At 55.3% G+C, this 20,425-nt stretch overlaps 1 protein-coding gene across 1 annotated transcript in view; it reads left to right on the top strand.

The window, feature by feature from the left end:
- The first annotated feature begins 418 nt into the window (after positions 1–418).
- Positions 419–20,425, top strand: part of HS1BP3 (HCLS1 binding protein 3) — a 30,543-nt gene continuing 10,536 nt past the window's right edge. Inside the window, exons 1-4 of the mRNA XM_003984469.6 lie at positions 419–543; positions 5,245–5,410; positions 9,140–9,347; positions 11,991–12,210. Coding sequence (XP_003984518.2) covers positions 512–543; positions 5,245–5,410; positions 9,140–9,347; positions 11,991–12,210 — 626 coding nt within the window. The 5' untranslated portion in view covers positions 419–511. The remainder of the gene's footprint in view (positions 544–5,244; positions 5,411–9,139; positions 9,348–11,990; positions 12,211–20,425) is intronic.

The raw sequence follows: 20,425 nt of genomic DNA on the forward strand, positions 1-20,425 counted from the left end.
TGGGTTGTAAAGTTACCCAATTTGACCCTCTGAGCCATGGTCCCGGGGCCATGACCACTGGTTGCGTTGTTTCCCAACACTCTCCCCAAGGCAGAGGAGCCAGGTTATTTACCTTCTGAACCGGAACACTGGGCACTCCTAAGGGTGAAACGGGTGGCTTGGGGTTACCGACGGGCCTCCTCTGTTTTTCCTTGCGTGCCTTCTGGCCACTGGGTTGGCTCAGGATACTGGTTCGGGCACGGGGTGCGGGGGGCGTGGGGGGCACGGCGGGGGGGACAGGGGGCATAGCCCAGGTGGACCCAAGCCTCCCGCGGTCAGTGCTCAGTCAGCACCCAAAGTTCCAGAAAGGCTGGAAATTCTCGGCGGCCGCAGGCCGAGTTTGGTGGCCACCAGGGGGCGGGCCGGGGCCGGGGCCGGAGCCGGGGCGGGCCGAGCGCGCGGGGCGGGGACGCGGCGACGCCGGCGCCAGCGGGTCCCGTGACCGTGCGCCCCGCCTGGAACCGCCGCGGTCATGCAGTCCCCGGCGGTGCTCGTCACCTCCAGGTGAGCCAGACCCCCGTGCGCGGCGCCGCGTCTCGGGCAGCGTGGACTCCGGGTGCGCGCGAACGAGCCCGATGCGCCCAGTCGGAGGAGCAGGCGGAGGCGGCCGACCCCGTGGGCCCGCGGCCCGGCCTTCCCTGCGGCCCTGCAGGTTCTCTGGGGTGGACCGCCCCACCGTCCTGCAGGAGCGGTGGGCGCATTGAGTATCCCCGTTTTACAGATGGGGAAAACTGAGGCCCTTGAAAGGGTGACGAACTGGCCCAAGACCCAGTGGAAGGCCGGGATTGGCTAGTCCCGCAGGCGGGCAGAGAGGGGGTCTCCTTTGCCCTTCTCTGCCGACGTGCGTTCATTTTCTTTTTCGCCTGAAAATCTAGTTTATACCTCCTTTCAGTGCTCACTCTGTGCCGGGCCCGGTGCGCGGCCCTGGGGATGCGGGTGAATTAGAAAAGGCCGGCCCTGCAGGGGAGACGGAATGAACACGGACCTGCGGCGAGTGGCGGGTGGGGGAGGGGGGGCGGTGCGAAGCGGGACCTAGCCGGGACTGGGAGCGATGGTGTGGGGAGTAGGTGCAGGTTGCCATAGGAACACGGCGCAAGGGCTGATCAGACCCAGACTGCTCGGGAGTGCGCGTCCCGTCCCGCAGGGAGAGTAGGAGTGAACCAGGTGGAGGGGAGAGACGAGGTGGCAGCTGCTCACGAGGTAGCTCGGGAGAAGAGCAAGTGACAGCAAAGGCCCCAGAGGCAGAAGGTGCAGTGTGGGCCCACCCTGACCCAGACCGGGAGGACCCAGGGCAAGGTGGATCCTGGAAAGCCTGGGGTGCACACGCTTTTACTCTTCCGCAGAGTGACTGACTCACTGATACACCGCTCTTGTTCCCCCTACACAAAATCTTGGTCGAAGACGACAGTTTATTGCCTAAATGAATGTATTGCCTAGCCCAGCTGTTATTTTTCCCGCTGTAACCTGAACTTCCCTGTGGCTTGAGGTCTAGAAAATGTAATTCTGTAAGCAAACCCTGATGCCAGAACCTGCTTGGTGTCCTCTGCATGATGCAGTGAAGTGACAGGTTGTGTCTTCATTGGCAGCAGAGGTTTACCTGGTCCTACATAAGTCACCTGTCCCTGAGCCTGCTTTATTTTCTGCAAAAAGGAGGTTTGAGATTGGCAGGTATGAGTAGGGCCAGCAACGGACGCCCGCTCAGCCACACGCAGATGGAGTGTGACTTTGGTGCTGGGTGCTTGGGAAGGGGGTAGGTAGGTGGCTTCCCTCCCTGCCCCAGCCCGGACGGGGCTTGCTCATGGTCTCAACGTGCTGGTGATGACGGCCAGTCGGGTAGTGCTCACTCCGTCCTGCTGGCAGGTGCTGGCAAACCCGAGGGGCCGTCCACAGGGTAATTCCAAAGGCTTGAGACCAGCCATCAGGCAGGCTCTTCACGGTTGGGCCCCAACTCAGCTCTCCAGCGCAGCCCCCCACCGCTAGGGTTCGCACCTGCATTCACCCACCAGCTACTTATTGCATAGCTACTCTTTGCCAAGTACTGGTTCAGATTCTAGGGTACAGCAGTCACCCAAATGAAGCCCATCTCATGGAGCTTTAGTGGGGACAGCTGGACAGGAGGTAAATGGATGATGTGTCAGGGATGATAAATGGTATGAAGGAAAATAAAACGGTAGGGGAAAAAGAGGAGGAGTGAGTGCTGGTTTATTGGTGTGCCGTTTTGTCCAGGAGTGTTGTTCTGATAGAGTAGCAGTTGGACAGATCCTGACAAGCTCTGTGAGGGAGAGAGCCATGATGCTATCTTGAGCAAGACTGTACCAAGCAGAGAGGACAGCAGAGCCAATGTCCTGGGGCAGAGGGTGCTTGGGCACTAGCGAGCAGGCCAGCATGGCTGGAGTGGAGTGGGCCTGGGGGAGTGTTGGGTGAGGCGGTAAGGCACTGTGGGCTTGGGAGCAAGGGGACAGTGTGCTCAGGGGAGAGAGAGCCGGAGGAGGGGGAGGGAGAAGGAGAAGGCAGGGGGAGGGGGAAGACTTACATGAGCCTGCCTTGAGTAGGTGATGGCCTCAGGTAGGAGCTGGCCAGTTTGTCCCCAGTGGGACGCAGGCCAGTTGTGAGGGGGAGGCTTGGGGATTTCTGCGATTGCTGCCTTTCTCAGTGAACCAAGAAGCAGGGGTGTCAGGCGAGAACGGGTACTGGGGGTTTACTGGGGGTTTGTTGAGAGAGGCGGCTTAGATGCCATATCTTGCTGCTCAGCGGGTCTCAGGAGCAGCTGAGAAGCGTCAGCATCACCTGGGAGCTGGCTGGAAACGCAGACTCTCGGGTCCCACCCCAGACCTGATGTGCATACTGGCAGCTTCCCCAGGCGACTTAGATGCACTTGTGGTTCAAAAAGCTTGGTCTAAAGCATAGGTGGGCAGACTGTACCCGTGAGCCAAATCATGCCCACCTCTTGCCTTTGTAATAAAGTTTATGTATTGTCTGGCTGCTGTCATGCCACATGACAGAGTTGAGTAGTTGTGACAGAGACCATATGTCCTGCAAAGCCTAAAATGTTTACTACCTGGCCCTTTATGGCAAAAGTTTGCCTGCCGTCTAGGGTGGGTGGGAGAGTGAGTGAGTCAGGCTCAGGGCATCAGAGTTACCCGGAGGAGTTGTCAACACGAAGATTATTGGTATCCCCCTCCCACCGGGGTTTCTGATTCAGTGGCCTAATTTTCCAGGTGACACCAATGTGGCAGGAACCACACTTTGAGAAGCCTAAGTCTAGACCAAGGGAGGGGTGCCAGGCCTAGGCTGTGGCTTGCAGGTTGTGGCGGTGAATTTCAGGTGGGACCAGGTGGCACTTCTGTGTGTTTATCCCAGTCCCGTGCAGCTGCTGGGCACCAGGACAAAGGAGGCAGAGAACTGGAGACTTCAGGATGGGGCAGGGGAATGGAGGCCAGAAACCGTGGTTCACCAGGACCTCCTAGCTGAGGAGGTGTGACAGGAACAGGAGCATCAGTGGAAGGCAGTGGGACCGTGGACTACAAGTCCCGATGTGGTCAAAGACCTGGGAGGTGTGTGGTACTAAGAGGGAGAGAGTGAGCCCCGCTGGCGATAGAAGGTGCCTCTCAGCAGAGAGGCCAGGGTTCCTTCACGCCTTCTTTCCTCCGCCAAGAGGCCCCCCTCCTCTGCACTCCCGCCTATGCTCTGTAGCATAATGATCCCAATTCCTGCCGCCCTCCACTGGGCTCTGGGGCAACTGCCTGGGAGGACACCCTGGCTGACCTGCTGAGACCTGGGCAGCCGACCCCCTTTATCGTGCCTGGTTCCCTCTCGGGGAAATGGTGGTGTCCCTTTGTAGAGCTGCCAGAGCGGGAGTGACTTAGGTAAGGTCCTTAGAGCCTGCAGAGCCTGCAGCAGTGCGGGCTGCCACCAGGCTCACGTTTAGTCCGCTCTGCGCTCCCGCGCTAGTAACTGGAGCACCGTGGACACCGTGTTCAAAGCCGGGAGCAGCACGGCCTCTACTCAGCATCAGGCCAAGCGCACTCGTGTGATTACTGGCAAAAGGAAAAAGGCTGATATGTTAGGTGTGTTTTTCCATCTCACAGGGTTACGTTTGGGCTCGCCTGGGCCTTCCTAATTGATTTGCGCTCATTACTGTGTGCCTTGTGTCACATGAAAATGTGTGTGTGCAGGGGTGTGTGGTCAGTGCATGTATGCTCTTCATATGCACTTGTCCTCTCTGGTGGGTGACAGACGGCATCACCATGGTGACAGTGTCGTGTGCTAGCATGGAGGTGGAAGGAGTCCTGGGGGAGAGTGTCTTTGACTCTCTTTGGGACATTAGGCAGAGAGGGAGAGGGCCTTGCCCTGGTCAGTGTTAGCCGGAAGCGCCCTCCTCAGAGCATCCCTTTGCTCGTGTTCTGGAAGTCCTGCCCAGCACATAATAGGTCTCAACGTTGATGAGGAGGGGTCCTGTCGTAGGTGTTTGCATGATGTGTATTTGCCTGCATGGGTCTGCATCAGACCCTTACGGAGGATGAGGACATCCTTACTGTTTTTTCTCACTTCAGAGAAAATGTCTCGTGACTTGTTGGCCCCCCATACAATTCAGTACGTTTGTGTAGCGTTTACAGATTCTGCAAGATGTTTGGCCAAGCACCCTCTCACAACCTTGTACAGCGGTCTTCTCAGTGCCTTGTGCCCTGCACTCAGCGCCCTCTCCAACCTCCCCCTGCTAGACAGGTTCTGTAGTAGCCAGGTTGCCCCCCACCTCCCCCCAGGTAGCTGAAGAGATGTGTCTCTGCCCAAGTTCCTGGCAGTAGTCATTCTTGCACTGTGTGCAGATAGCCAGGCACTTTCCTTGGTGGGAATACTGCCCCCGCGTGCATCCCCTCCATCCTTCAGGGGCACATGAACTGAGTATGTTAACACACCTTCCCACTGGTGATTTTCCACGAGGTGCATCTCCTCCGCTCCCACTCGTTTTCCTGCTGGGGACAGCCCCTTGTCCGGGAGCAGCCCAAGGGCAGGGCCCAGGCCTGGGGCTCACCAGCCAGGCCCCGTGAGGCACGGTGTGTGGTGGGGCAGTGACCGCTGAGGACAGCCAGCAGAGGAACCTCGTACCCCAGGCCTGCAGGGCCACCGCGAGGTCCTGTCTGCATTTCACTCGAGAAGCCTGCTGACTTGAACCTGAGCTTCCTTTGCCTTCTTTCCCTTTGGCAGGCGAGTTCAGAATGTCCACACAGGCCTCGACCTGACCGTGCCCCAGCACCAGGAGGTGCGGGGCAAGATGATGTCAGGCCACGTGGAGTACCAGATCCTGGTGGTAACCCGGCTGGCTGCGTTCAAGTCGGCTAAGCACAGGCCCGAGGATGTCGTCCAGTTCTTGGTGAGCTGGGGGCTCTGCCAGGGTGCTCCTGAGGGGGCCCGGGGGCCAGGTGCACAGGTGTGAGCAGCATCAGGGAGCGGGCGCTTCTCTAGCCAGAGTGTGCTGGGTGGTAAGGGCACAAGAGCGATTCAGGTGCTTATGGTCGGAGGGGAGACAGACTGGTAAAGAGACAGGTGCAGGCCATGACAGGAGCGCACGGGGCTGTAGCTGTGCAGAGGAGCAGCACCTGGCCCACCCTTGAGAAATGTTCTGGAGGATTTCTGGAGGTGAGGAGCGATCCCATAGAGCTGTACAGGAGAAGGGAATCCCAGGCAGAGGGCGGGGGGTAAGCAAAGGCATGGAGGTTGGACACAGGGTGTTGTGTGTGGGGAACTGTGCACAGTTCAGTGTCATCCTGGATGAAGTAGAAGATGAGGGTGACGACGGGTAGGATCCAGGTCACGGAGGGCGTGTAGGGAGCCTGACTTGTCTTGCAGCCAAGGAGGACTTTGAAGTAGGGGAGTGACTCACTAGCCCATCTGGTGGGGAGTGGAGTTGGATTGGAAGGAACCGGGCAGGAGGCAGGGGGCCCAGTCACGAGTCCAGTGATGCCCCAGGGGAGTGCTGGAGGCAGGCCAGCAGGAGTTGGTGTGAGAGGGAGGGAGAGAGTTGTAAAATACAGTATTTCCAAAGTAACATGCATATCATTTGCTGGCTGACTGTTTGCACCAACTGTAGAGCACTGGCGGAGGGGCGGGTCTAAGGGGGATGTGTGGAGTCTGAAGTGTCCCACAGACACTTCAGGCTGGAGTGAGGGACTGGGCAAAGGGAAGGGTTTAGGAGGAAGCCCCAGACACACAGGCAGCTCAGGGACAGTCACGGAGAAGGAGGAGCCTCTGAGGCCAAGGGAAGAGAAGGGGGCATCGTGGAGTCGCAGGAGCTAAGGGAAGAGAGAGCTTTTAATTAAAGGTAAAATGAGCCAGAGTCCTGTGGTACAGACAGGATCAACAGCTACAGGTTTGCACATATTTAGTTCTGAATCTCCTGGCAGCCAGGACAGAAAGGAAAACCATGAATTACCTAGCTCTGGTGACCTATTAGAAGAGACATCACCTTCTAAGAGAGAAAAACGTATGGCACGGTCTTTACAGGATATTTAACGCATGGGAAGCATCGAAAAGAGCACGATGTCTTTCATTTGCTCCTTAAATTGACCTTTTTTTAAAAGTTTATTTATTTATTTTGAGAGAGAGAGCAAGAGCAGGGAAGGGGTAGAGAGGGAGGGAGAGAGAATCCCAAGCAGGCCCCGCACTGTCAACGCAGAGCCCATTGCGGAGCTCAAACTCACAAACCGTGAGATCATGACCTGAGCCGAAACCAAGAGTCGGACGCTTAACCGACTGAGCCAGCCAGGTGCCCACTTAAATTGATGACGTTTAGGGAGAATCAAGGTCTAATCTCGGGTGCTGGGTCTGGTTCTGCTTGGCTCTGAGTGCTGGGGTTTTGCAACTCCTGATCATCTGACTTGACCCACCGTGGAGCTGAACACACACACGTTTTCAGGGCTGGGAGCAGAAGAGAATATCTGAGGTGCGTGTCTTTGGGCAAAAGAGAGAAGCAACATCCGGGGAGCCCTGGAGGAGCATCCCAGCAGGTCTGAGTCCTGCACAGAGGGCCATGCTTATGTGAGAGACCATGGTGGAGACATCTTTACGCCCCCGTGCATCACCCTGGTGCCAGTCTTTTGTGGCCAGTGAGAACTGCAAAGGGTGTTAAGTGCGTGTATGGATGGCCATGCGTGCAGGGGCTTCTCACACATTTTGAACCACCTGCGAGGGTGGAGGAGAATGCATTTATCCCCCACGAAATCTCTGAAGTTTCATGATTTAGCTTTAAAAAAAGGAGGGGGGAGCATTTTGCATTCTATTCCCGAAAAGGATACATGTCTCAATAAAAACATGAATTTAACTGCTCATCAGAAAGTAAAACAGCCCCCAAAAAGGGACACTGGGTGTGCTTGCTGTTTAGCGGCGCCCACGTGTGCTGGCGGTACGAGCACACACGCCTCCCCCGGAGAGGCTCAGGGTAGCAGTGCTGTGCACCCTGCCTGTGGTGGCCCCAGGTGAACAGTAGCTCACATCTCTGCACCCATGGCCTCTCCCCGAGCCTCTTCTCCCAGCTGTTCAGGAAGCTGCTTGAGAAGCCCTTGCTTTGGAACACTGATGAATGTGGGTCCTGGTTGGGCGGGGGCGGGAAGGCACCCCTGAGTTAAAACTTCCTGGCCTCTCACACTATCAGTGCTCAGGAAACCTGAAGCTTCCAGGACCCCATTCCACTCCTGCTGGGTCCAAGGGCCAGACCCGCGTGGGGCTGTCAGGCCAGCAGAGGGCGCTCAATCCTCAAGGTCACAGCTTCCCTGATTGGGCCGAGTCACTGTTCTCAGGACCCAGGGATTAGAACCTACATCTCTTTCCTGAAAGGATCCTCTTACTTTTTTCCTTGAGGGCTGTTTTCAGGACAGCTCCAGAGCCAGAGCCAGCTCTGGAGCCAGCTCCAGATCCAGTTGACAACTGCAGGCTGCAGCCGCCTGGCCCAGGGAACTCCCCATTGGCGGGGGGAAGGTGGAGAAGGGGACTGGGGGACTAAATTCCTCCAGTGCTCCAGCCACCTGCCGGCATGTGAAACCCTCACAGGCTGGGGGTTCTGGTGACAGCTGTAGTTAGCCAGGGCCGTGCGCTCCAACACAGCTGTGCACCGGGATCGCCAGGTCTCATGTCAGCACCTCCAGACACCCCCAGCGTCCTCAGCCACACCAGCATTCAGTGCTGTGCCGCAGGTTTGGCCCTGGCCCGGGAGCAGAGGTGGGTCTATCTCTGTTTTTATGCTCAGTGCTCTGTCAGAGTTGCTGGGGAGCCAGGCCCAGCATACAGAGCCCAAGACAAGGGAGGATGCTGGGCCATTGATGGGTGGGTGTGTGGTCAGAGCAGGTGACCCTTTGAGCACCCCCGCTGGGTTGCACAGACTGCGGCAGTACCTCCGACCCACTGTGCCGCGGCTGCTCCCTCCGTGCAGGGCCTGAGCCTTGTGGGGCAGAGATCATGCAGAGGTGGCCTCATAGAGTGTGAACTCAGCTGGGAACTGAGTGTCAGGGTGACTCTGGTGGCCTGGCACCACCTGCCGACCTGCTCCCCCGAGGTCCCAGTGTGCATTGGGGTTCTGGCTGACAGCAGGGCTGAGAAACAACCTTGTAATATCTGGTTCTTCTCCACTGGAGCCCTGTAGGGATGGTTCCAGCTAGAAGGCTGCTGCTTGCACGCGGGAATATGATCCAGAGATCTGTGCTGAGAAAAGGTGACTCATGTGGTTGTCGGAAGATGACCTAACAGCTGGCCAAACCATGAGGTCACCCCACCAGTCTGCTGAAGGCCCAGAATGGAGGCAGCCGGCCTCCTTGGTCGCCCGTGGGCCGGGCCAGGGTCCCTGTGCCAAATGTCTCTACCTGGACCTGTGACAGTGCCTGGAATCCACCATGGCTGTATCTTCTCTCTGGCTACTCAGACTTTCATAATTGAGCCTAGTACTGATTAGGGGTGTTGAGAATGGAGCCGAGGAAGGATGATGGGTGGAGGGTCAGAGGTGCCCCAAGGCACCTGTCCTGGGGACAGGCTCTCCAAACAGCCCGGCCTCTGGGCTGTCTGGTTGGGGCAAGGGGGAGAGTACTCAGGAAACCACATGCCCCTCTCATTCCAGGTCTCCAAAAAGTACAGCGAGATCGAGGAGTTCTACCAGAAACTGAGCAGTCATTACCCCGCGGCCAGCCTTCCCCCACTCCCCAGGAAGGTCCTGTTCGTTGGGGAGTCTGACATCCGGGAAAGGAGAGTCCTGTTCAATGAGATTCTGCGCTGTGTCTCAAAGGACGCCGAGTTGGCAGGAAGCCCAGAGCTGCTAGAATTCTTAGGTACCTGAGGCTCTGTCCCAAACCCCTGAGGTCTCCCCTGTTCCAGAACTAGGCCTCACTGCCCTGGCTGGGCCAGTATGGGTCCACAGCTGCTGCCTGCAGTCAGGAAGCTTCAGCCAGGCTGTTGAGGCGGGTGGGCCTTACCCGCTGCCCGGCCGTGGTGGTGGGCAGGGAGAGGCTGGCACCTGGTCTTTGAGGACTGACTGCCTGGGTGCCAGATGGGGCTCATACAGGGTGTTCTCTGTAGTCTGACTCCACTCCGCCCCCAGCACACACACCCCATTTTGCCTCCTGCCAGCCAGGCCTGGGGACCTGGTCCCTGGGGACATCTCCCTCAGCTTGCCCCCCACAGATGTGTTTTGGGTATGGCTACAGGTGGAGGCTCAGCCCACACTGGCCCAGTGGCAGGGACTTCAAACCCTTGTAGTGTGTGTCCTCAGCCACCTCCTTCCCCTTCGAGTTTCCTTAGCTGTCAGATGGGACAATGCCTGGCAGCCAGGTGGCAAGAGAATCCAGTGAGCTCACACGTGTGAAGCATGTAGAACAGAGCCTGCTGTGCAGGAAGTGCTGTACAAGGGTGGCTGACGTTTTCCTTCCCACTTGGTACACCCGGGCGCCGTCCAGGCTTGCCGTCCAAGGCAGATGAAGTGCCTGTGCACCCCTGGGTGGGGAGAGGTCCCATCAGGAGGTGCTGGACTCTCCCCCTGACTTTCTCCCCTCTTTGGACCATTCTGTTTAACTCTTCCTAATGACCGTGGTCTCTAAGCTTCACAAGACAGATGGGAGGTTTTCAGAAGACAATTAACAAATAGCAAATACACCCAAAAAAAAAGAAAAAAAAAATTTAAGGGGTGAGGAATAAAAGCAAAACCAGTGAATGCACAAAAGGCTGGGACTGGGTAAGGCTGCAGAGCCCAGGTTTCTCCTCTCCTTTTCCATCCCCCCTACATGGGCTTGTGGGCCCTGGGTTGTTTGCTATGAGATCACAACCTGTTTGCCTCCCAATGGTCTGTGTTGACTGTGAGATGGGGACTCCAGCTGATCCATAATTGGGGGGAACTCCCGATCTCCTGGCCCCCTCTGTTATGGAGAAGCAGGACAAGGTGGTCTGACTTTCCTAGCCTTTCTGTGCCTCAGTTTCTTCATCTGTAAAGTGCAGGTGCAAACAGGATCTCTCGCATGAGATTTTTACAATATTTAAATAAATCCATACTTGAAAAATGCTTTTTTAAAAAAATTTTTCTTAATGTTTATTTGTTGTTTTTTAGAGAGAGAGAGACAGAGCATGAGCAAGGGATGGGTAGAGAGAGAGGGAGACACAAAATCCAAAGCAGGCTCCCAGCTCTGAGCTGTTAGCACAGAGCCCAGCGCGGGGCTCAAACCCACGAACTGTGAGATCATGACGTGAGCCTAAGTCAGAGGCTTAACCAACTGAGCCACACAGGCGCCCCTACCTGTAAAATGCTTTTTACATGATGCCTGTTACATGAAATTGAAGGTTCGTGACATTTTGAATGGTATTTTCACATTTGTCCTAATAAATCAATAGCAAAGCATAACATAAGGCAGTGTATCATTACTGCTTAGTTTTACTTATTACAGTAACACATATTACTCTTATATACGTATTCATACCCTATGTGCCATGCGTTCTGTAAGTTCGTTACTTAAGAATGATATATTTTTTTTTCAACGTTTATTTATTTTTGGGACAGAGAGAGACAGAGCATGAACGGGGGAGGGGCAGAGAGAGAGGGAGACACAGAATCGGAAACAGGCTCCAGGCTCTGAGCCCTCAGCCCAGAGCCTGACGCGGGGCTCGAACTCACGGACCGCGAGATCGTGACCTGGCTGAAGTCAGACGCTTAACCGACTGTGCCACCCAGGCGCCCCAAGAATGGTATTTTTTAAGAAGGAACTGCTTTCAAATATCTACCACTCAGTGGCTGTTTAGGTATAGATGAACAAGTGGTCTAAACCCATTTCTCAATCCATCTGTGGGGAAGGACTAGCTCTTATATTCCCAATCTGTCACAGACAGATATTTTCACAAATAACAAAAATCCCATGCTTGGATATCGTGACAGTGTCAAGCTGTTATGGAAGTTTCCGGATGCTTGCTCTCCCTTTCCTTGTTACCACATCATGGACATCCGTCAGCGGATGCTTTGAGAAGCGCTGATGTAAGCCAGTTTGTAATGGAACCGTTAACAGTTTGTGCTAAATCTTCCGCAAGCTCACTGTGCACTCCTTGGGCTCATAGTCTAAGTGCCCAGACCCTTGGAGCAGATCTTCACTGGATTACGGAGCTCCCTGATACGCCCCGCAAATGCACGCTGGCTGGCTTGTCCAGCCCTTAGCCCGGGCGTGCAGGTTCGGCCGCTGCTGTGATGCCAACCTGTTCCTCGGCTCTTCCCTGTAACCACTCCACTCTAGGCTTCGCTGGGGAGCTTCACCCCCGACAGGCTGCAGCAGGGGCTCAGAGCCCAGGCTGCCCCTTATCCACTCAGACCCACAACCCTGGTCTCAGGGTGCTGTAGGAAGCCCCCAGCTCAGGTCCTGGCACAGGAGCTTGGGTGTGATGCGATGCCTCTTCATTCCCTGCCATGGGTGTCAGGTGCCCTCTTCTGTCTCCTTCCACAGGCACCAGATCCCCGGGGGCTGCGGACCTCACCAGCAGAGATGTCTCTGTCCTAGAGGCACACAACCAGGCCCGGGACGACGGGGAGGCTTTTGACTTCTTCAAGCAGCAGGATCAAACGGAGGATGAGGGTCTACCCATCCCAGGCCTGCAGGGTCAGGATGCCGGGAAATCCTCTGAGGAGGAAGAGGAAGAGGCACTGGACCCTCTGGGCATCATGCGGTAGGTCTCCCCATCCTAGATGGGCCCTCCTTCTGGCTTGTTCCTGGTGATGGCTCTTCTCATCCTCTGTCCCAAGAGTCTGAGAAAACCTGTCTCTCTGGATCATCACCCCATGTACCTGGCTCTCTACTCACTCTCGACATGCCTATTCTTAGAGCTAGGCTCAGGCATTGCCTTCTCCCTGGCCCCAAGGCGGGCCCCTGATCTCCAGCTCCGCACTGAGTCTTGGGAGTCCCGACCCCTGACACCCCACCTCAGCAGCCCAAGAGCCCCCGGGTCTCCACCCAAGTCACCACTGATAGCCTGTGACTTGTGGCATGTGATTGGAGCGCCCTGGGCTGCATTTCGTTGTTCTTAAAGCAGGGGTGTTTACCTTGGCCCTGCCTCCCCCAAGGCGGTTGTAAGGCCTGTGAGTTACATGGGTGGAGGAGACTGATAACCCTCAGGGTGCTGACTGTGTGATGAAGAAGGTAGAGTGAGCCCTGGGGTCCCCTAGCCAGTCAGCTGTGTCCCCTTTACATGCACATACACGCACACAGGTGCATACACACGTATGCTGGCTGGAGAAGAAGAGGTAAGCCAGCTGCGGTCTTGGTGGTCCCTTAGTGTCCTGATTCTGTCATCTGATTCCTTCTCCTTTCCTGGCCCTCTGACTGCCTTAGCCAGTCACTGAGCTGCTCCCAAGCCCCCACTGCAGGACCACCCTGTGCTGGGAGTAGGGGACCACAGGCAGGATGAGCCCAGAGAGACATCTGTTCCCAAGGCCTGTCTGATGGGCACAGGCTGAGGTGTGTGGGAAGGGCCTCCCAAGCAGACAGACTCAGCCACTCGAGGGCCCTCACCGCTGCTTGGCCCAAACCTGTGAGAAGCAAGGTAGGAACTCCTAGGTGTTTCTGAGCACCTACCACACACGGGGCTTTGTACTTTGCACTTCACATACTGTGCCTCATTGATGCCCTGCCTGCACGCAGATGCTGTAAAATGGGACATTTTACAGATTAAAGAAACAGAAGCCCGCAGAGGCCGAGTGCCATGCACAAGGCCAGACAGCTGGTAAATAATGGTACTGGGATTCACATCCAGTTCAAAGCCCTGGACTGTGGTGTGGACTAGGCTGCTTGGGCTTGAATCCTGGCTCTGCCACTTGCCAGCGTGTATCCCTGGCAGTTTACCCTTGTCAGTTTCCTGCAGTGAAAATAGAGCACTGCCAGCACCTCTCTTTAGGGCTCTTGTGGCAACCGCCCTTCTCATGGTGCCAGCTTGCTGCCCCAACACCTCCGCAGAGCCAGCTGCAGACCCGCAGCGACACTCCCTCTGCCCTGGTGAGAGATTGAAGTTCAGCCAACAGACGAGGGGAGGGAGACCCGTCTCGCAGGTCCTGTTCCAGAAATTAGGGAGGGGCAAGTTCCACTTAAATGACATGAAAATCACGGTCCAGAAAACTCTGCCCGCCATCCGCCAGCTTTCCTCTCCTGGAGGGGATGTGAGGCAGGGCACACACAAGAGGGGTGGCTTCAGGGCCCCCGTGAGACCAGCCTACAGGGGACAAGGGTTCACTCTTGGGAAAGATCTGGTGCTCTGGGAGACACGGCACCAGAGCCGGAAGTCAGGCAGCGCCTTGGTGCCCAGGAGTCAGGTCCCCCTGGCCCTCCATGGCCACCTTGACCTGGATGAGGGATCAGCGGCCCTGTGGAAGAGGCAGTGAGGTTATTTGGGGAACAGTTTGTAATAGGCACTCCTTATCAGCCTTGCACAACCTGCAGGCCCTTCTTGGGCTTTATTTTGGTAAAGATAAGGCTTTGTTTGAACTCATGCTCTCTGTTGTTCTGAGTAACCACACGTAAAGCCAAACGGAGAAGGACTTCAGTGGTTTGCGCCAGCCTTTGGCTGAGGGTCATGCTTAGCAAAGCGGCTCCTTTTTTGGGTAGGAAAATGCTCTTTGGGGTTGGCAAGGGCCGCCCTGAATTTTCTACTTATTTCAGTAGCAGATTGTCGGGAGATGTGTCAGCCATCTGGGACCACCCCCTCGCCCCCCCCCCCCCGCCCCCAGCACTGTCCCCAGCTCTGCACTCCGGGGTGGCAGGGGTGGGGGGTGCTGATTTCTGAATCCTGGGAAAGCTTAGCATCTGAAAGGGATCCCAGAGGTCTAATAAGACCTCCTGCTAATTTTTCCTTTAATGACTTGTGTGACAGTGGTCAGTTCTGTTGGTCCCATCAGGAAAAGTAAAAACTAACATTTTTTGAGAGCTTGGTAAATGCCAAGAACTGATTCCCATTCTCGTGAATAGATACTTCTATTTCTCTTGTTGTTTTTTTTTAAAGGTCATGACACACCACCTTGCTCTCAGGACCTGTGTGGGTCTGGTTTGGGAAATGGTACTCTAGGAAGCCAGTAGAGGCATCAGGCTCTGTGTGTGTGTGTGTGTGTGTGTGTGTGTGTGTGCGTGTGTGTGTGTGTGTAAGCTGAAGTTTGGAGACAAGTAGCTCATCCAAATTCATGCAACCACAAAAGGCAGAGTCAGGACTCAGTGCCCTCCCCTTGCATGCACTGTCCCTCGGTTCCAGTCATTCTGCAGTCTGGGAGGTGGGCAGGGCCTGGGATTATCCACAGATGGGAAAACTGAGGAGAGTTGAGCAGGCACTTGGCTGAGCCTCATACATATGTGGCAGAGCCCCACCTTGAACTCAGGCTTCCCCCTTGGCCTCTGCGAGGGCACCCAGGTGGGCCTGTTGACTCTTGCACAGTGCTGTCCCCCCTGCCCTTTAGTGGGGAGCATTCTGGTTTTTGCCGGAGACTTACACTTTGCATGTACATCCCCCACCCTGCCCTCAGTTCCTCTGCAGATGTGGCACCCGCTGTCCCAGATGTGCACCAACCCCCACCCCCAGTGCCCATCTGGGCCTGGCTTTCCAGAGCAGCCACGTTTCCAGGTGACAGGCGTGATTCCTTCCTGCCTTGGACCCGGTGGGGCGCTGTCGCTCCACCACAGGGCTGCCGGAAGGGGGGGAGGTCGCCAGCACAAAGCCCCGTGCAGGGACTGCCCGGGCTTTTCTTTGTCTCTTAAACCTGATTTTGATTAGGGAGAAGACGACTTGCTACACCAGTAGAAAGTGCTTAAAGATAGAAAGAGCTTTCACTCAGCCCATCACAACTCTGCTGCTCTCCTGCTGCTCACAGGGTTTTGGGCATTTGTGTCCCCGCATGACCCACATCACTACATGCACAGCACACATGCCTTTTATGCTGTGCTTTTCACAGTGGATTCTCTCACAGTCGCTTTCCATGTCCTGCGTCATTTTCATGTTTAACTCTATTGTAGAGACTTCACACATTTGCGAAAGGTGGAGTTCTACTGTAATAGTTCTGCCTTCCGCTGGAAACACTCTGTTAAAACCATTTTTTAATTGTAACTTGAATAATACAGATTAGTACAGAAAAATTGAAAACACAGCAAAAAGGCCTTTTGCCATGGAGGTATAGCTTTTGGATATACATTTTTAATACCAGAATGGGGTGATGTTGTGTGCACCGCTCTATAATTTGCTCTTTTTTTTTTTTTCCAGCATATGTACTGGGTCTTTCCAGATCAGCAAATAGGTTTCTACATTCTTAATCCTGTGCTAGTCTGTTGGGTCAATGCCCTGCACATGGCTTTGCCAGGCCTGCCTGAGGCATTGTGGTGGTTTCCGTACGTTTTTGCTGTTACGGGCAGTGAGGAAGTTTATCACGTATGGAGTTTTTCCTCCCAGATAACTGCCCCAGAGCAAGACCCTGGAAGCTTCTGCCCAGGGTCCTCAGTTGTGCTACTCAGTTATGTAGAATTCTTTAGGGACTTAATCCCTCTCTGCTGGGAAGGCGTTTTTGCTTTTCTAAACCCTGCTCATCCGAGAGGTCCTCTGCCTCTCACCTCTTCCTCCAGTGCCCAGTGAGCCCCACTACAGCCCCAGGCCCCTGAGGACCCTCAGCTCCCGAAGGGACAGGCTGGTTCCTGCATGAACATGCCTTCTCATAAGGCCAGGCTTCCCGCTCTCTGCTCACAGGAGGGGGAGCCAGCCCCCACTGCACTGGGCGTGGCCTCAAGTGGGAAAGCTGGACGGTTTTTTTTGGAGTGAATCACATATTTTGTCATAATTATTTATACAAATTTTGCCTTATCTTCATAGAAGAGTCATACGTGTCTTAGTATAAAAATGTTTTACTCCTTGTATTTGGATAAAGTCACTCCTCTGGGATGACTCTGTGGTTTTGAAAACCTCCTAGTGCACTGCCTGGTATCCCCAGATTTGCTCTAGTTGGGGATTTACTTATTTGTGCCCCAGCTTTATTGAGACCTAATCGGCACATAACACTGTATGAGCCTAAGATGTGTAATGTGATGATTTAATGCATGTATAAATTACAAAATAAACCACAATAAGGTTAGCAGACTCCTCCATCTGAGAAACTAGTTCTGAGATTTGGAAGTGAGGTGTCCTCCAAGGTGGGCTGTGGAGGGGCTATGCAGGTGGCCCCACCCGTACCTGGTGAGGTACCTGACCTCAGAAGCTGCTTCTCCTCGGCCACCTCACTCATGGGCCTGGGATCCCTTTAATGTTCTGGCCCTTGCCTAGGACAGCAGGCCCCGCTGGGAGTCTCGCCCTGGAGCTTGTGAGAAGCGCCCTCAGACCTGGGCTTTAAGGAGCCCTTTAGGTGATTCACAGGGAAGTTCACGTTTGAGAAGCCCCAGAAACCAAAGTTGATGACAGTCTTGGATATGGTGGGAAGGAAACGACGCAGGAGCAGCAGGCCCTCCGGCCACAGCTCTGCCATCCGCTGGGGCTTCCAGAAGGGTGAGTTCAGGGGTCCATCCTGCTGCCCTCAGTCCCCCGCCCTTTCCAGCTCTCAGGCTTTCTCTCCTGTCACCCGCCACCTGCCAGAGGGCAGTTGTTCCTGGTCACAGTGGGGCCTTGTCCTGTACCTCAGCAGACAGCACTCAGCCGCGGCCTGGCCCAGAACCAAAATCAATGAGGAGCATGGTGACAGCCACCCCCAGCTGCACCCTGGAGCCGTCCCACTGATCGATTGCAGCACGTCCCCCGTGAGAGCAGCACTGCGTCCATTTCCCCATCCGCGTCGGTGCGCAGTCTGGGCTGAGTGCACCGTGTGACAGTGCTTCCCTTTTTTCCTTCAGTAGCAAAAATTTCAGTTCAAGAGAAGACTCCTACAGAGCCTCGATATATATAAAACAGAGTGAGGTAGGGTTGGCCTGGTTGGGACAGGACTAGAGGGAGACTGGATCTCTGCCCCCTTAGCCTCAGCTCACCTCGCACGTGGCCCTGAGTGGCTCTGCAGAAGGTCTGGGCCTCTTAGAGCGTGGTTTGAAAGCCACTGGGAAAGCTGGATGTGCGGACACTCCAGAGCAGAATCGGAAGCAGACAGTGCCGGGTTCAAAGCCCAGAGGTGCCCCTTTACCAGCTGGAGGGCACTGGGCAGTTTCTGTTTTTATAAATTAAAGACAAAGTCCCAGTGACAGGAAGAATAAAATGAGAAGTACAAGAAATTACCCTGGTACAATGTTATCAGTATTTCAGATTTGCTTTGTGCTGGTTTGTGTAAGCCGAACTAAAGGCAGCCTTTCCACTTCCTGTTGTGTTGCGCAAACATCAGCACTTACCTCAATGCCGGGTCACCTGGTATAGCCTGTCACACTTGCTGCAGCCAGGTTAGAGGGATGCCTCCCGCAGCCTTGGTCTCAAGCCAGGGGCTTGATTGGCCGTCCTTGATGGAATTGAATGGTTGCTTGACTCCCTGGGGATGGAACCTTGAGAGCTCATGCCTGTCATTCCCCTGCCTCAGGCTGCCTGGAACTCTTGTGGCAGCCCCCGAGTAAGAGCATTAAAACGACGGAGCCTTTGGGGTGCCCCGGTGGCTCAGTTGCTTAAGTGTTTGACTCTTGGTTTTGGCTCAGGTCATGATCTCATGGTTCGTGGGTTCGAGCCACACGTCAGGCTTCATGCTGACAGTCCGGAGCCTGCTGTCCGGAACCTGCTTGGTATTCTGTCTCTCTCCTTCTCTCTGCCCCTCCCCTACTTGCTTTGTCTCTCAAAATAAATAAAACCTTAAAAAAAAACAAAAACAAAAAAACCAGAGCCTTTAAACTGTGAGGGACTCGAAGGCAAATCCACTGTTTATTCGTGGATATTAATGAGGAGCCAAGACCACACAGCCATGTACCTTCCTGGTGGGAGCTCCAGCCCCCTGACCACTGGCCCAGGAATTCACCCATTACCCCCAGCCTGAGACTGAGTCCATGCCAGGGTGCCAGCCTCATGACCCTTGTCCACGCGTTCTCCGTGTTGGGTGTTAGGGGTGATGGGGTTGCTCAGTTGCAGGGACTGCCAGGTCCCAATGATCATGTCAACATTTCGGGTGTCGTCGGGGATGTGGGAATAAACCAAGGCCTCCCCTGTGAGACCAGGCAAGGGCCTTGATTCAGAACTGGCCATAGCAAAGGAGGGGTCCACCACCAGGACCTGCATTTAGCAGAGGCTCAAAGGCATGCTGGGAGTAGGAGCGATTCTTGGTGGGAAAAGAGAAGGCACAGGTGTGCCCCGACTGGAGGCTGTTGGCAGGGGAGGCTGCTAACTGGAAAAGGGGCATCCTGCATGCTGGGCGGGTAGTTGGGGGTTTGGTCTCCTGGGCTGGTCGCTGCAGGTGGTGGGACAAAGTTCCGTCTTCCGTATGCTCTGCTGGCTGCCCATTTGTATATTCAGTCTTGCAGGGCCGTTTTGGGTGTGGCCAGAGCTGGGTCCTTGCTTTCCACTGGGTGCAGCCAGTGGTGTGGGTGCCATGGCGGGTGAGGGACAGTGTTTGGCCCCAGTGCATAAAGGAGGAATGTCCTCATGCACAAGCCCAGAAGGGAGGGGGAGTCACTGAAGTTCTGGTCCGCCAGGTGGGGCCAGTGGCCTGGACAGTCAGGCTATGGCTGTTGAGAAACAGATCCTTGAGAGTGACTCTGGGGTTACAGCAAATGATGGGTGTTTACCAGGCAGGCCCTGTTTACTTTTTAGGGCCCAGAATGAAGTCTGTTGGGCCGAAACATGACGTGACCCTGGACAGTATCAAGTACACCTGTGATCACAGGCTTCTGCTGTGCCCTGGGCCAGCCTGCACGTGGGCTCCACACGCAGCTTCCAGAGCATTCCTCGTTCCCATTTAACAGACAAGGAAACAGATGAGGGAAGTGAAATGACTGGCCTGAGGCCGAACATGGGTTCCCTTGCATCCCCCCAACCCCTCCAGTGCTCCTCCCCGGGAACAGAAAGGCCAGAATCTTCCCCAGGCCTTTTAGGCTGTGGCCCCAACTTCCCCTCAGACTCTCCTCCTTCACCTTAGCATTTTCACAGAGCTGTTCACTGCCTGGAACACAGCTTTCCCGACTCTGCTCATTCCCCATCCAGCGCTTCCCTGAAGCTCCTGTCTGGGGGACGCCGGTCCGGTTTGTGGGGTGACAGCCTCTCCTCGGTGACCTGCACTGCCCTGATGATCGGGCCACTGTGGAAGCCCCGAGACCTGGTGCTGCTGCAAATAGCATTGTCCCGGAATAAGCTTCGCAAAAGTGTATTTATTGGGATTCAGAATTTTCTCTAAATGCAATAGAAACGGAATTTAAAATTAAAAAATGTAAAATGCTTTATTTGAAAGCAGGAAAATTGTATGACTGGAGAGGAGATTAATTTCCTTATTTGGTTAAGTGTCACCCTGACTTTGAAGGTAAGTCATGTTGTCTGTGAGTCTTGGCTTCAGAAGGGCCTTCTGTTTAGTCCAGGAGATGCTCCTGTAACTCAAGTGATGCAGGCCCTGGGCAGCTGGTGCCCATTGGTGGTCTGCCGGGGGGGGGGGGCAGGTGCATCCGGGAACATGGACACGGGCCCCCTTAGTGGCCAGAGGGGAGGCTACTGTCATGCGTCTGTCACTGTCACCAGAACTGCCTGAGCCACGTGAGCAGGGCCGTCAGCCTCAGCGTCTGCCACCTCCATCTCAGTTTGCACCACGTCCGCCCGCAGAGTGCGGCCTGGTCTGGACATCTGTCTTCCATCAGGCACGCAGTGCAGGAGAGTTGATGTCTGTCCACGCACACGCCTGCATGCTACAGGAATGTGCTTCCCCATGCCTGCACCCATCCAGGGAGCCTGCCCCCCCCACCTCCCGCCACCCGTGCTGCGCCAGAGCCTG

Source organism: Felis catus, chromosome A3, assembly GCF_018350175.1.
Source record: "Felis catus isolate Fca126 chromosome A3, F.catus_Fca126_mat1.0, whole genome shotgun sequence".
In the NCBI taxonomy this organism is placed as follows: Eukaryota; Metazoa; Chordata; class Mammalia; order Carnivora; family Felidae; genus Felis; species Felis catus.